We start from the raw sequence: 16,829 nt of genomic DNA on the forward strand, positions 1-16,829 counted from the left end.
GTTGAGGGAAGGTGTTAGGGTAAATCCCTCAACAGTGCCGTGTACAGAGGTTCCCAAACTCTCGAGCCCGCCCGTCCCTGATTCACTACTTTGCTCCGTGTTGGCTTGGCAACCATCCAGAATGGAAGTGTTGATCCCCATTCCTGCCACATGTGAGGTTCGATCAGTAATCTGATTTCTCCATAGTTGAAAAAACTTTAATAGAAACGTTGGGTTATCACAAGGTGTGTGGTTGCTGGGTCCCCCGAGTGCTGACTGACAGACACAGGGAGCAATGCCTTGACAGTGCTATCAAATTTTTTCTACAATGTGAGGGAGGAGGCAACAAGGAGAAGTTGTTGGACTCCATTATCATGGGAGAAGAAACGTGGGCGTTTCATTACAACCCTGAAACAAAGCAGTCAGTGGCAGCCAGTGACAGTCTCGTCAGTGGCGTCACTCCAGTTCACCGCCACCAAAGAAATTCAAACAAACGTGGTCCGCAGGAAAGGTTATGGCGACTGTGTTTTGGGATTGGAAGGGGGGAATCCTCATCGATTTCATGCAACTTGAAATAACAATAAGCTCAAAAAGATACTGCAAAACATAACTAAACTCCAGCAAGCAATCCAGAATTGCCACAGAGGATGACTGATGGAGAGAGTAGTGATTCTTCATGACAATTCTCGGTCACACGCCGCTCGTCAAACTAAGCAACTTTTGAGGAAATTTGAGTGGACTGTTATTCCCCATCCCCCACACAGACCAGACTTAGCCCCAAGTGATTATCACCTCCTCCCAAAGCTAAAGGAACACTTAGTTGGCAAGCACTTCAAGAGCGACGATTAAGTCCGAGCAGAGGTCACATACTTCCTCAATGGGTTGGCGGGGGACTTCTTCAACTCAGGGATACAAAAGCTGGAGTGCCAGCTTCGAAATTGTCTTAAAAAAATGGAGACTACATAGGTAAAGGTGTTAAGCTTTTCAACTATGTGTAAATTAATAACAGTTAAAAATGTTTTCTATTTGTAAAAAGCATGGGAACCTTACTTTTGATACAACCCTCGAAGCAATAATTTTTGTAATTACCCCAGAATCCTTGTAGAAATTAGTCCATTGAAATAGTTCCTGGTTGCCAGAAATTACCAATGGTCGGCTTAGAATCCTCACGTAATCCTGTATAAATGTACAAAGAAATTAATACCATGAAAGTCAAGTTGCAACTGATGGCCTTCATAACACATTGATTGATTAAAGGTTCAGTAAATGCATACAAATTCGTCAAATAAAGGGACATCAATTATAAATGAATAAACTAAAGCAAGAAATCAGTTGAGATTTTTAGAAGTTCAGCCTTGATTTCTCAAAGATATATTGAACCTAAACCAGGAATTTTAAGGTCATTCAACATAGTACATAAGATGTAAGCAGTATTTGAGTCATAACGGCCACTTGTATTGATCGGATCACCAGAGTTGTCCCATAACAGTTAGAAGGAGAGGAATAATGTGTTCAAACCAGGGATGGCGATTGAAAAAAAAATTAAAATATTTCATTTCGACCCAGATGGTAATGGAAACATGAGGGCTAGGTTCAGTTACATTCCCAGAATTCCCACAACAAAAAACGAAATTATAATCACCGAGGGGATTAGTTTCAACCCAGACTGAAACTTTATGCCAGGGAATGAAACAGAATTAATCAAAGCTCTGCTGATAATAGGGTGGTTTCCTATTATTTTTTTATTGCCTAAATCAAAAGATTATTACTCCTGGAGTACGTATTTCACGCTTTTAGATTTTTAAATGACGATATCTATTTTTCGCGATTAAATGAAATGTGAAAAATTTCAAGCGCGCGAAAATGCGATGCGTAAGTAGGAATGATGGGAAAAAGTCCGTGCGACGCATTTCTGGTTCCCCCTCCCGCCTTGTGAGGTGACCTTGATCGAGGCTCTGAGCGCTGATAGGACGCAGGATGCTAGCGGGTAGCTGAGTACCTTGCTGGCTGGTAGCGCTTGGCTTAAATAAGGATTATTAATACCTTATCAAACAAAGAAAACTTTCCGACCTTAGCCAGTTTTAATAGGTGATTATTAAGACATGTTTCCCTGAGCTCTGTGCCTCATGCATGCATTGGTAACCACAGACGATGTATAACTCCTATCCTCTCGTGTAGAAACTAGGTCCCTGTGACGTCACGTGGAGTGGAATCGCATGGGCACCAATCTGGCCTTTTTCAAATGAGGATAAAATTTGACCCTTGCCATTCGTCTAAACCGGTATTTCAAAAACCAAATAATTTGTGCATTATGAATACCCTAATGGTGGGTAACGAATCGCAATCAATACCTTTCGTTTTCTTTGATGAAGGAAACTACCCTATTGTTAAGTTTCGATCCCAGAAAGAAAAAAGGGAAGAGTTTCGACCCATTCATGATTGAGTACAGAGAGAGAGTGGGGTTAAATCATAGCGATTGAGTCATCTTCATCATATTGCCATTGAATACTGTGTTAAGCATCCAGTGGTCACATCACTGTAGTTTATTTACCATTTTATATATCAACAGGAGTATATCGATAGCTTGGTAACCCAGGAGTGTTGTTCATTAGCATAAGGAAAAAGAGCGTATAGTTATACAGCAGACTCCTGAAAATCCGGATGCAGTATATCCGAGCTGGGGATTATCCGTGCATGAGTTCACACTCTTCGAAGTGTTGCGCGATCTTATAAAAAAATTAAATTGGACACAAAGGAAAAAATCATGAGTAATTTTAGAAAATTCTTCAACAGTTAACCAATAGTACATTAAGTAAAATGTTATCGACGATTTTTTAACGAACATTTTGTATCGTAAATGCACAATTATAGCCGTGGCCTTGCGTGTGAATACGACCCAAGGGAACTGGAGATTTCGTCGCACTCAGGCATGTTTACGCCATGAATAGTCAAGGTCAAACTGGAGAGGAAGGGAATAATACAGGTAATAATAGTGAAGTAGACAGTGAGGGAAGTGGAAGTAGAGAAAACAAGTCACAGCCAGGCACTCGCTTGCATAGACAGTTTTCCATAGGCCCTGGATTCCTATAACCGCTGCTGCATGACATCGTGATTGCGTGCCAGTTGCCTTCATGGGAGCTCTGTATTCTGGTTTTAAAAGCATGGCAGTGCACGATCGCCCTCAGTGATCCACATCCAGCAGCAGTTGCATCATCCCGAGTTGGTTGCATCCCGGTCAATTTGTGCGAGATGAGACTGTGCAGCGTGGTACCTGATTGCACAGTATTGCACAGTAGTTTTGAAGCATTCACGCCAACTACTTTTCCGAATCCATGACCTCACAGCCATGGATGAATGGTTTTCGGAAACCAGGTATTATATGGAGAAGTAGGAATACGAGTAAACAAGTAAAATCGCATTATCGCCACTAAAAAGATCGTGGTCGACAAAAAAAAGCTCTTAATGATTCTGTAAGCAATCTAAAATAACAGATCATGTGCGCAAATAATAATAATAGATTGCTTGATTTGCTTAAATTATGACCTTAACCCCTCAACGCTGTCATGCGTGCCCAGTACGCTTTCTCAACTTATGTAATGAACTTATGAATGAAGTATGTAATACTTTTCTCTGTCAGATTTTGTATTTGAAATTAAAACTAATTACGCTGCTTTTTGAAGAAATGTTTTTTCTTTCTAATAAAATATTCATAGTGATTTTATGCCCTCAGGTTTTTTTTAATGATTTGATGAAATTCTATTTTAAACCAGCGAGTTGACGAATTTGGTGATGAAAATCAACACCTTTCTTCAACTGTAGTATCTTGAAAACTGCTGCCTATCCTGTTTATGAGACTTCAAGAAGGGTCAACTACTTTAGCTTGAGATACGATATCTTCTTTATAAGCTAACTGCCTTCCCTCTGTCTTCTCCTTGTCAGTGGCGGCTTGTGAGTCAAATGCTTGGGGGGGGGCACACTTAACCAGGGGATCAAAGTTTTTGAATATTTTGTGTATTTTAGTGAATTTTTATGGCTATCTAGCTATTAAATTTGTTTAATTTAAAATAATACAATTTAAATACTTATAATAATAAAATTTAAACCAAAACAAGGTATTCTGATACTGTGCAGCACCAAGTAGATGCCAGATTATAATGCTGCCAGCCGTAGCAGCGATGTCGTCTCACTAGATACTTCGCTCTGTGCATGCTCGGACGGTGTCCCAAGACTTCCATAAGGCACAAGCTTAGACGTGTCATAGCACCAGCAGCCCCCACCACTACCACTCTTCATATAACTGCATGGCGATGGATTGGGACGTTCTGGCCAGTGCCCTGCGGCTACAAATGCGAACTTCTCGCACTATTTTTGCCAGTTTTTCCTACATTTTTGATGCATGCGACTGAAAAAAACACTTTGGTTAATTAGATGCATAATTATAATTGAATGAGTATATATTCTTTTTCTTTTTCAAATCTTTGGAGGGGCGGCGTCTGAGAGTCCTTATGGGCAATGCAACTGCTCCTTGTGTGTCATCACCTCGAGCCCTAAGTGTGTTTGGTCCGCCTCATTAGTATAGAAGCATGACGACTGGCCAAGCAACATGTGCAGATGCCAGAGTTCCCTGTCACCTTAAATCTCTTTCCTTGTTATGAGACAACGAGGGGTGATTCAACAATAAGCCATAATCTGCTGCTACAAGGGTTACATTCATCTCCACACTTATGGCAAACAACCTATAGCAAAATAGAGCTTGCTGAATGAGAATGCAATTTACTCCACCAGAAATAAGTTCACACCTTACAACACACTTGACTTCCAATTGGATGGTAATGCAATTCTATGGCAGACAATTCCTCCTCTGAAAATTGGTAAACATTTTTATGCAGAGAAATGGAGATGTATGTAAATATTAAAGGGAGAGTAAAAAATCAAAAGTTTTTAAAAGAAAGTACAGTCATACTACAATGCATTCCAACACAATGAAAACATGTCTCAATGTATGCTGTATGAAATTGGAACTCAATCGATTCTGGTCTGCTTCCTAGCTTCTAATCGACCCTCTATTGGATTTTGGTGAAAGTAAGAAATTTCTAATTTTTTACTCCTCAAGTTTAAAATCTTATGTACTATGTAGAACAGCCTCAAATATACATCCTAACCTAAACATATTATGACAACAATCATGTACTTCTTCGAAAAGATACTTGATGACACCTGATGAACAATATGTAAATATTCCTCTACTGTGTGCAGTCACTGACATAACATATGCAAAATAATGTTGAGTCTTTTCTAAGTTGACCAATAAGAAGGACACAAACACGAGGTGCAATGAAGACATTTAAATTATCTAAGAAATGGCACACATCAAAATGATACAAATGATTTTTTGATGCATGTATATGTACTTCTCAAGGCACTCTATTTCCATACATTGCAACTCAAATCACTAAGTTCTACACAAATTCCACAAACTCCAGTCCGATGTCACTATGTATTCTGTTTCCTGAAATTCCAATGGAGCAATATGATTGGGGAATAGCATAGGAAATAGTATTTTAACATGCTTGAGGGCGAGAGAAAGATATCTCTCCCTCACACAAAACGTCACTCAATCTCATTCATTCCTTAACTATTTTCATGATTTTAGAGCAGAATACTGATACACATCTAAAGGTAGATTTTATACATATATATATTCATGTTTTACACAATTATTGACTGTTACATCACAATACTAAATTTTAAAGTACTTCAGTCCATTCTTTTTCAACAACAAATATTAATATATGTAACAACCATTAGGGAGCTAGATACATGGAAACTGATGGACCAATATTTCCAGGTTAAGTTTTCTAAGAGGAATTTGCTAAAGGTAAGGGACTGTTTATCACAAAAAATATCTTTGATCCCAAAAGAAAGAAGCTGAGTATTATGATTGATTTTCATTAGGAGCAGATCAGCTTCAAAATTCTTGACATCTTGAGTGCTCTCCTGCTACTGGCACATATCCATAGATGGAATTATTGGCATGCTTATGGAGTCTCAGGATTCCCAACTACATGCAGTTACTAAAGTGGCATATTCTATATTGGTGGATTGAATGGAGGAGCATTCGTGACAAGTCCTGGCCCTTAGGCATTTCTTTGTCCATTGAGCCAACCCCATCTTTACCCTTCCTCCCACTAGCAGACAGTAGACAAGATCACCATGCTCAAGGTATTAATAGTATCCAACCTTAGCTTGGGCTGAACATTGGGCTAAACTTCAGTGATATTATGGGAACTGGTGTGTCAATGTGACTACATATGTAGATGGCACATCCTAAGTCTGGGCACTTGTGTGGAGGTATAGCAATGTCCTTGTCAGTCATCCAAAGAGGTATTTCTATCAAATTTTCAGGGAAAGGCTTATGAAATTTACTGACACTGTGGATGAAAAACCACTAAATATTGAGTGATCCACTGTCCCACATTCAATGAGGGCAAGAAAGAGAGTAGTGGTAGTGTTCAAGGCAAATCGGGGTAAATGGTGTACCTCAAGGCAAATCAGAGGATATTCCCTATAAAATAAAAAATAATTACAAAATAACTCCTGCCATAGGAAGAAATGGGCAACCATTGTGCTTTTCATTCCTGAAGAACTCACAGATGCTGGCAATCACCTCGCAAGATTGCAGGTGTAATTTCAAATCACGACAATGTTTTACAGCACTAATTCTAGAGTACAGAGGCAAAAGAATTCTTGCATTGCAAGCCTAACAGCTAGTAATTAAAGCACCAATATGCTAAACTAGTGAAAATTCAGGAGCTCTTGTCTAATTAAGAGGTACACAGAGTCAGAAACTCATGAAGAAAATAAAGAGTGAATAATATGCGGCCAAAAGTGACAATCTCATCAGCAGGGGATGAGGTGATGAATAGGTTCAGCTCCTGGCCCTTAGGTTTCACAAGTCCCATGCAGAATATAGAAAATCCTGATACAAATGCCATTTGTGCAATATGTTTATGTACTTTGAGTACACAAACTCCCTTTGTAATGTGTGCAGCTGGATATATCAGGCCCAAAAAAATTAATAACTGGTGGCAAGCATGTTTGAAATCCTATGAACTAGTAGAGGTTCTCATACTAAAGACATTGTAGTACCTATATTCAGAATAGTATTCTTGCCAAGGTATTTCTATTTGAGCCTTTTATTCTTTTGTACACAGGTAAAATACTACCATTCCTATAGTTCACAAGGATAGAGGAGAATATAATTCCAAAAGTTCCGCTTTGTTGGGTTCCAAAAGTTCCCTACATAAAAAGGAAGGAAACATATATTTTTCGGCATTTGATCGCTTGCGTAGAAAAATCACCAATGAAAATGTGCTGCTTTTGTCACCCGGGTCAAGAAACGTCCTACTGCATATTTTCCTCCGTAGTAAGGAAAGGGTTAACATATTGAATGGAAAATTAGAGATGCATGAGTGAGGTTTCATCTTACGTACGACAAGATTGTTCATTAAAAAATTGAATTTACATCAAAAGATATCAATAAAAAATATAGAATTTAGTCTATTGATTTCAAACTTTCAAGATGGTTGAATTGTTTTATCATCCTCACAATATAATGATAATATGTGTAAATAAATAATAATTACATTAAAATAAATCAGTTTATGACCTTTATAAATCATAACTAATGCTTTGATAATGTAAATCTTAAATACAATCAGTTAATACATTAAAAAAAACCTGTGGACTTACAGACACATTCCCACTACCCATATTAGAAATACAAGCACCACTGGTAGTGTGTCCAAGTGCTGGTTTTGACATGATACAACCCAGACATGTACAATGGAGGAATCTCATCCTTGGCAATGCCAAATAATTTTTAAGTGCTTTACCCCATAAACACTAATGTAAGCTTGAGTCAAATTGTACACATATACCTAATATGCCTTTGGAAAGTTATGGGAGGTTTTGCAGCTAAATACATTGTGGTTAACACTTAAATTATCTTAGCTAGTACTTAGGTCATATTGACCTTTTTGAGTTTCCTATGGTAATTCAACATCGATTAATTGATTCTCACCATGCTGTAACTCTAATATCAGCAGTTTTTTTATTTGTTAAAAATATATGCATCATTGTTTCCCGAGGGTAACCATGACTATCCAACTAATTAAGGCAATTTATTAACATTTCAAAAGGATCATCCCTATCCACTTTTGATCCTTAGTTTCATCCACAGTGAAACCTGCAAAAACAGCCAATTAAAATCCAGCATTTAACTCTATAATTGATGATTATTTCCCAAAACTAAATTTCCAGATTAAGCAGCATAAATATCCTCTCCTTTCAGTGACAACCTCCTTGAGCATCACCTACTACATAAATGGCCACCAATGATCTTTAAACTTATCAATCTGCACAGCATTAAATGAGCTACTTTGATAAAGCATTAGTTTCCTAAAGAGTGAAGGCTTTAAATTATTCCTAAGCAACGATAGGAAGACAGCTTTTTGATTGGGTTGAGTTTGAAATATATAGAACAGATTTTTAATTATTGGTAAAAAAAATCTTTACAACTTTTGCAGCCTTTGGGGCACTAGCATTTTTACCATATGCCTTTTACAGCAAAGGTTTGTTTTTTCTGAATGGAATCTTATAACCAATATCCTAACCAAATCCCAAGATTCAATAGAGCTGACTTTGGCACTCCTGATACATGAAGCAGTCATTAATTTCCCTGATAACCAAGGAACTGTAAATTACATATTAGAACGTGCTAGAAATACACAATCAATTACAAGGGAGAACTCATTTGACTCCCAAATCCTATATCCTGGCATTTATGCAAAACAAAGTGCTTTGAAGGCATGGGGGTAGGGTTTGTTAAAGGAGCTATACAAAAAATAGAGGAACAACACTAGTAAAGAGATGACATAAGGAGAGAGAACAGAGGGAAAAAGACAACATCAACTGAAAACTAAGTTACAGATTCTACCACCTCTTATGTTATTCGGAGATCACTGAAAAATAGAATTGCTTTCATAGCCATTGAAAATGTATACCTATTCCTGGAAATATGTCTCAACAAAGATTGTAAGAGTTTCAACCCTCACAGTGCTAACCATCTTCCGCAAGGAAAAAATGCCGAGGGAAATAGAATGCAATGTAGCACCCTAATAAAAAGCAATACAAAGCTACTTTTTATCCATGAAGCTAGATTTTATGAGGTTTTCTTGACATTATGTAAGTTGAACTAATTGATAGTTATAAAAATGTTTAGGCTGATAGAAAAATGAATGTAACAATTGCAGTTCTATAAAATGTAACAATATATTTAATATGAGTAATATATCGGCCTGCTGCACATTTTCTCTGAGATGCAAAAGCCGATACATCTGCATGCTGCACTAAGATGGTAAAAAGGTTATTTCACAACTGAATAACTGCTAATTTCCAGTCTGAACTTCATGATTGCACCACATTCACAACTTCTCTAAACATTTAATTTAAAAAAGAGAATGATTTCTCTGCAATCATATTTTGAAGCGAGTAGCAAGTAAGCTCCATTGCTTACCCACACCCCAACTCTCTGTTGTCGTATGATTGGGCGCATCCAGTTGATGGGGTGGTAGAAGTTTTTCAATCGCTCTCTTCTGTTGAGTGACGAGGCCCCATTAGCCCTCTCCCGTGGATCATGGCCTAAGGATCGGGTGCATTGAGTTAACCCCTCTATATAGTCCGGCCACCAAGAATAGTCCGATGACAGCCAGAAGGGCCTAGTTCGGGGTGGGGGTAAGGTTGCTAGGTAAGAAAGGGAACGCCCACGTTACTTGTAAACAAAATGCTTCTGTGAAGAGGGGAGCCGGAAGGGACGATGATCTTGAAGGACCCAAAGGGACAATAATCCCTTGTTTTGGTTTTTCAGGCTTGTTTCTTTGCTTTGTATGCATTTGACAGCTGTTGTATGACTAGGCGATGGTGTGAGGTGCATTTTGGGGGCAGTGACTGGCTGCAATCCGTGCTGGTGGAGGGTTCTCCGGCCCTCCTTTTTGGCTGTCATCGGACAACTCTCGCTGGCCAGACTGTAGTCAGAGGGTTTTCTGGAGAGTGATTGCGATGATATAAATATTTTACATAATGTACTAAATCTTCAGTTCCTCCGAAAAAAATAACCCTGGGCAGTATAAATGCCTATGACAAAAGCACCACATGGGAACGGATAAGCGAGGATGCATGTACTGATTTTCAAAATTCGGAACGGAATAGTATTTTTGACATAGGAGTCTTATATATGAGCTTTTAATCAATGCCAAGAGATTCAAAGGATATGGTTTAGGAAATAGCATTTTTTAATTGTGCTTGCATAGTACATAGCCCTTGAGAGTAACCTGCATCTAAGTTAAGCCATTAATTTAAACAAATTTCAGGGATTGTGCTGAAGTGTATCACAGTTTTGCTGATATGATGTGAAATTTAGAATCTTACAGAATTTTGGAGAGTACAAAGAAGAGATATTGAAGATTCACTATGATTGGTCGCTAAGAAGAGGATTTCTACCATCAGCACAGTAATTCTGCTTTGATAAATTTTTTTACAGTTGATTACTCAGCGGTGCTGAGTCCTCATTTGCTAACCTTTGATTGACTGTTATTTTACCATCTTGGTAATAATTGTGATTTTCCTTCATGGCAATAGCTGACGATGTCTTGGTCGAACTACATTCTGATGCACACATGAAATATTGAAATATGCATCGCCAGATAGCATGCAATGGCCGGTAACGTTGCTCTAGCTTTCCATAAGTCAGAAGTCAATGAAAGGTCGCCAATCTAACTACGACAATGTTGCACTTTCAATTTCCATGCCTCACACTGGAAAGGATGGAGGGTGTTTCTCTACAATGTAAGTTCCAGCTCTCAAGACGTAGCCATTTATATTATTATAACAATGAAGCCAGCCAAAGAGGATGGGGGGGGGAGGGGAACTAACTCCCTCTCCCACTGTCATCTTCCTCCCATTCCCTCCCAATGATAACTGGGCATACCAAAAGAAGAACGTAAAATGGGAGAGCACGGAGCGTACTCAAAGCCGTAAATCACATAAATGCTTGGACGTAACTGGCTTTACCTGTTGTAGATCTGACACATATCTTGTATTTTTAAATTAATAAACAGATAATACAAAGCATAGTAGTTAATGCCTGATCAGCGGCGCATCCCCCTCGAGGAATATCTGTCGTAAAACTGAGCGTATACAGTGGAAGGAACTTTTTGACCTTGCTAAATCCGATTTATTTTACATGTAAAACATAGGCCATTTGGCAGTACAAAGACTATCACTTGCAAAGGCGTGATTCTAGTAAAATGCCGTACTCGTAAAAGCAGGCTTCCACTGTACATTGAAGTGCTCCCAGTAAGTTTAAATGATTTCATCTTCTTCGACAGCTTAAAAATTAGAAAAATACAAGTACATAAATAATGTACTTTTAGAACCATCAAATTCATTCCTTAAACTTATGAATGGTGAATTGCAAGATTTCCATAAATTGAAAACTAGCGCTGTTACAAGAAAACTAAAAATCAAATTTGGATTCAGAGCATCAAGTATATGATGGTTAATGCTCAAGTTGAAAAGGTGCAAGAATAAAAAATATATGTAGCCACAAATACAAGAAATAAACGCACTTATAAATTTTCTTTGCATGCAAAACCGTCTTCAGAGGAGAAGAAGGCTTTGAATGTAGGGATGAAGGCTGGGGATCATGGGAAAAGAAAAATGAGGGATGCAGTTATGGTTAAGAGGAGGGGGGGGTCACAACGGATATAAGCTTGGGAAATAATTAGGGTTTAGTTATAAAATTAATTGCATTGTTACATGGGGAGGGGGTGAGAGTAATAATTGTATGTATTGAGACCAGGATAGTTAAGAGTAGGGATGAGTCGATCCCAAATGTCGATTCTCGATTCCACCGATTCTCGGGCATGGAATCGGAATCGAGAATCGATCGCCTAAAGTCGATTCCGATTCCATCGATTCCAGGAAGATAAATGTTTTGAGAATAGACTATAAGTTTGGGGCATAAAGGCTGCCATACACCTAAGCGGCCGCGGTGACAGCCTTGCCCGCGCGGAGGGTACGCCCGGCACGCGGGTGCTGCGACGAACATGCCTAAGAGGACTCGGAAACATGAAAATGTCGGGAAAGGCGACAAACCGACTAACCCTGAAATGGCGCGTGTTCATGAGCAACTCTCAGAGAAAAAAAAATTGGAAACCACTGGATCGGGAAGCAATGCATGCGTTTTCCGTTCTTTTATTAACCGCTGGTCACAGCAAATCAAATTATTGTGATTATGAATGATCATCGGAGAATTCATCTGGACCACCAATTTTAAAGTATAATAGATCGAAACATATTTTTTTTATTTTCCAATGATCTTTGAAGTCTCATGATAATAAAAACGTGCAGAGAGCGAGTTTTCCTGTGAAAAAAGTTTCTTATAAATACGCGCTGAGAGTGGTTTTTTTTATATATGTAACCTTTTTAGACTAACACGCGTCTGCGTCAATAATAAAAAAATTAGACACATTCGCGTTTGTGTAGCCTGGTTTCATCAATACAACCCTTGAGAAAGTTGATACTTGCTTGGCATAAGCCGCCGCGGCCTCCGTGCGGACTCGACAGGTTGCGTTCGGCCGCCACCGCGCACCCGCCAGGCTGTTCTCGTATGTATGGACGCAATGAACGCAACATTATTGTTTAGCCACCGCGGCCAAACGAGAATGTAGCCACCGCAGCTACTGTTATTTTTAGGGATGGTCGGTTCGGATACCTCGGACCCAAATATCCGCGGATATTGCCCTTCATCGGATATATGGGATCCAAAGTCGCGGAAGACATCGGATCTGGATCCGAAATTTTAAATAATAGCTTCAGTGAATGCAATGCCCCATCTGGGTGGAAAGAGTTCCGATTCTCTCTTCGAGTGCGTCGTCGCATGCGATTCTTGTCTAACTCATGAACCGTTTTGTTTGAAAGCTCTCGCAGAGGTTACGAGTAGAATTTCAGCCGTGGCCAGGATTTTCAGCCAGAAAACAAAAAAGGCAAAATACGACTGGCACATAGTGTGACTCTTCCCAAGAGATTGAACAATCATCGGAGGAATCTCAGAGCCCTACGATAATAACCACGTCAAAAGTAACTACGTCCCAGATTTCAGAAAACCACCCTCAGCCGTCCATCAGCCCGTGCCTCTGTATTTTTTCGTATCCGAAATCACACGGACCATAAATCATTGTCTTTAAGGAAAATATCAAATCACACGAAAACAATTGAAGCGTGTTTCATCCCTACCTCGTCTCACCAACTGACCTTTTTTGGCCTACCTGATTCAATTCTGCGTTTCTAGACGACAAATGCTCGGAAAGTGACTTTCTGGGCCCGAAGATATCTTGAGAGCTTCGACAATTAGATGACATGCACGAGACTTAAAAAAGAATTAGACCAAACGAGACGTATTCCTGACCATATTTCTGTTTATTTTTCAGCTCTAATTGATTGCCACTCAGTTTTCTATCTTCAATTCTACAATTAGACTTTACTGATATGCAAAATTGTCCAAACAGCACAATTTTCAAAGAAATAAGCGCAGCATTAACCCCTCAAACAAATTTTTAAACAACAGGGTACAAAGGAGAGGGTTTCAAACTAATTTTAACGCCCGTCATAATAGAAAAAACTTCATTTTTCAAAGATTCATTTTTTTTCATTTTTGTAAATTCATGATTTTTAAATATTTTGTTTCCTTTTATGAAGGAAAGTAATTGTGTTTTTATATTTTGGGGGTTCCTATCGCTACGCCACTGGTCAGTGGTTCATCCTAAGATTTTTCCTACTTTCATTTCCAAACCAAAGCGTAACAGTTTAGGCCCTGAGTATGTAAAGATGTTTTTAAAAAAACAACTTGAAAGCCCATAAAATAATTTTTAATTTATAAAAATATTAAAATGTGTAAAAAAAATATATAAAGCATTCCATTGATTGTATGTACCCACAATAACTTTCAATAATGAGTTTGTTTAGTGGCAGGAATTTGCAAAATGCATTTGGATTCGAAAATATCCGATTCGAAAGATCAGGCTCCAAAAATCCTGGGTCCGTCCATCCCTAGTTATTTTATTCCATTCAATTCTTAAATTTTAATGACAGCAATGCTACAGATAAATCAAAATCCCACCTGTTAGAAGGAGTAAGAATCGATGGAATCGGAATCGAGAATCGGGAATCGATTTGAAGGAATCGAAATTGGAATCGGAATCGAAAAAAAAGTGGAATCGACTCATCCCTAGTTAAGAGCATTGAACAAGAAGATGTAAGTCTGTTCTAGCCTGTTGAAACCATTTTTTGAGGATGAGGGGGGAGAGGAGCAAGAATGGTTACACTGTAGCATTTATCAGATTTTTTAGTGTGGGAGGCAGCATGTCTAGTGACTGGGAGGGAGGCAAAATATATTGGTATCGAAAGCAATCATTTTTCAGATTTTTCAGATTTTTTTGAAAAGGCTGAACTCCAGTAGTCATTCTTCATCAATTATGAAAATGTTATACGGAAACAATTATTTATGAAATCAAATCCAATCAAAAATTTCCACAAATATTTCAATGCATAAAATGATGCAAATGAGAATGATGCTATAGAAATGAAGATAGGTTATTTAACCCAGAAAAGAGCACGCAGGGTGTATATGTATCACTCTATTGTTCTTCTGTATTTAATACGAATAATTATTAGTATCAATTTAATTCAGTGGACCTAATTAACAAAAAACACAACATAACTATAACATTCCAAGGAAAGAGAATTAAATATTCTCTGTGGGGTGTCGATGGCACCCCACACACCTTCTGATGTTACATTTCACCACTTGCCCTCTCCTGGGTTAATGGTAATAATTTTTCTCAAATAATCATACCAAGAATGCTCTCTCTTTCCAAATCTGTTACTGAATATACCATGTAAAGGGAATCACCCACATGCCTCATGGGAGTCAAAATATGTTTTCAATATTAGGGTGGATCTTCAGAGGAAAAAGAGAATAAGTAATTGAAATTTTCATACTACCATGACTGGTCAATTGGAGTGCAAACGTAACAAAATGGTAGGATCTTGTTTAACTAGCCATAGTTTGATATGCTAGAAAGCTTCAGCAACCAATCCCATAAAATTCAAAACATTGGATAGGATTGGATAAATTAAGAAATACTATGCATAATCATTCAGCTTTTTGACCACAGAGGAAGAGTTTGACAGGTAATTGAAAAAGTCAAAGGCAGGCAGGATAGGAGGAACAAAAATCTCATGCAAATCTAGTGTTCAGATGTGTATGTATATCAGAGACTTATTCCCTGATCTAAAATTAAATAACACAGAGACACAGAAATCCTTTTTCAGGCAAAATGTGGTGAAATTTGTTGATTTCCTATGGTGACACTGCAATCTTTCAATACTTCAAGCAAACGATCAGATTGCTATTTTAACAGTATAAATTAGTCACTCAAATCGAGCCATTGTCTAGACATTTTAAACAGGCAAATCAGTGCACTAAGACATAAAAATTTTTGATGTTTTACAAACTCTTGCGAGGATTCCGATTCTATGGATTTCAATTAGAGCCCCATCTTTGGAATCTATCCTATTCATCTAAAAGACCTAAGGGTCCAATATTTGGAAGACAGTTATTACATACCACACGTATAACTAACTGTATACCTAATAATTTCTCAACATCTAGCATACCATTTTCATGTATGTACATTTCTCATATTCACCTATAACAATGATGCAAAACTAACTCTCATCTATTGAAAGATGAAAAAAATAGATACCTTTACCAGATTTGCCACCTTGCCAGGGAAAAATTAAGAATTCCATTCCATTATACAAACATACTTTAGATAGTATTTCAAATGCATTATTGATCAGAGGATCATATTGATCATATGCATTACAAACCCATGAACACAAATAAGTATGCCAATAATTACAATAAAGGTATCATTAAATCTGAGGTTAAATATAAATAAATACAAATATAAATTACCTTCAGAATAATGAAAATGGCAGATATAGACAATAATCTTCATGAAAGATTGTAGGCTTTCCTGGCTATTACTATTTATTTGTGGGTCATCCCACTTCAAATCAACAAATGTTTGTACATAAGGGTCTCAGATTTTGAGGAAAATTTCAGTATGGGTATATATCCACCTCAAACAAAATACCCCTGCAGAGGTTTAATAAAAAAATATTGTGCACATCTTATGCGCATTCTAAGTTGTTTGCATTTTTGCCAAAATCATGTACCTTGTTATATAATTTCTTTTTATTCACAATCAAATAGTCATAATATCATGAGTTAAGGCTTACTTCATAGCTACGACACAGTGTAAAAATTCATTACCTCGCCTTTGCTTAATATGTATATACATATGTAGTTATATTTAAATGTTTCAAAAATTGTTCATTAATTTCTCGAATACTCCATCTCACAACAGACCCAACTTTTATTTTGAAATCTAGATATTTCTACCTCACTGTTTCAAACAATAAAATTTTGTTGCAACTCATGCATGGTTTTTAGAAAATATTTAAACACTTATGTTGTTCTACCCCATGGCGTTCCGGCTCACACTTAAGAAATGCATACATACCGCAGGCTTATAACATATATGTCTATGGATATGATAACTGCTCCAGACCATAATAACATGGCCTACAGCTTCAATGATATATCTGATATCTTGTTGACCTCATTTCAAAGCTAATAAGATTTTAACCTTACCTTTCCG

The 16,829-nt window shown here is 37.8% G+C and overlaps 1 protein-coding gene across 3 annotated transcripts in view; it reads right to left on the minus strand.

The window, feature by feature from the left end:
• Positions 1-16,829, minus strand: part of LOC124170871 (voltage-dependent calcium channel subunit alpha-2/delta-2-like) — an 88,583-nt gene that overhangs the window by 18,028 nt on the left and 53,726 nt on the right. For 2 of the 3 annotated variants that reach the window (XM_046549885.1, XM_046549883.1), the window contains 2 exons: positions 15,867-15,884; positions 1,069-1,155 (listed from right to left, as the gene is read on the minus strand). In XM_046549885.1, coding sequence (XP_046405841.1) covers positions 1,069-1,155; positions 15,867-15,884 — 105 coding nt within the window. The remainder of the gene's footprint in view (positions 1-1,068; positions 1,156-15,866; positions 15,885-16,829) is intronic. The other variant, XM_046549884.1, reaches the window with a different exon arrangement.

This window comes from Ischnura elegans, chromosome X (genome assembly GCF_921293095.1).
Source record: "Ischnura elegans chromosome X, ioIscEleg1.1, whole genome shotgun sequence".
NCBI classification, from domain to species: Eukaryota; Metazoa; Arthropoda; class Insecta; order Odonata; family Coenagrionidae; genus Ischnura; species Ischnura elegans.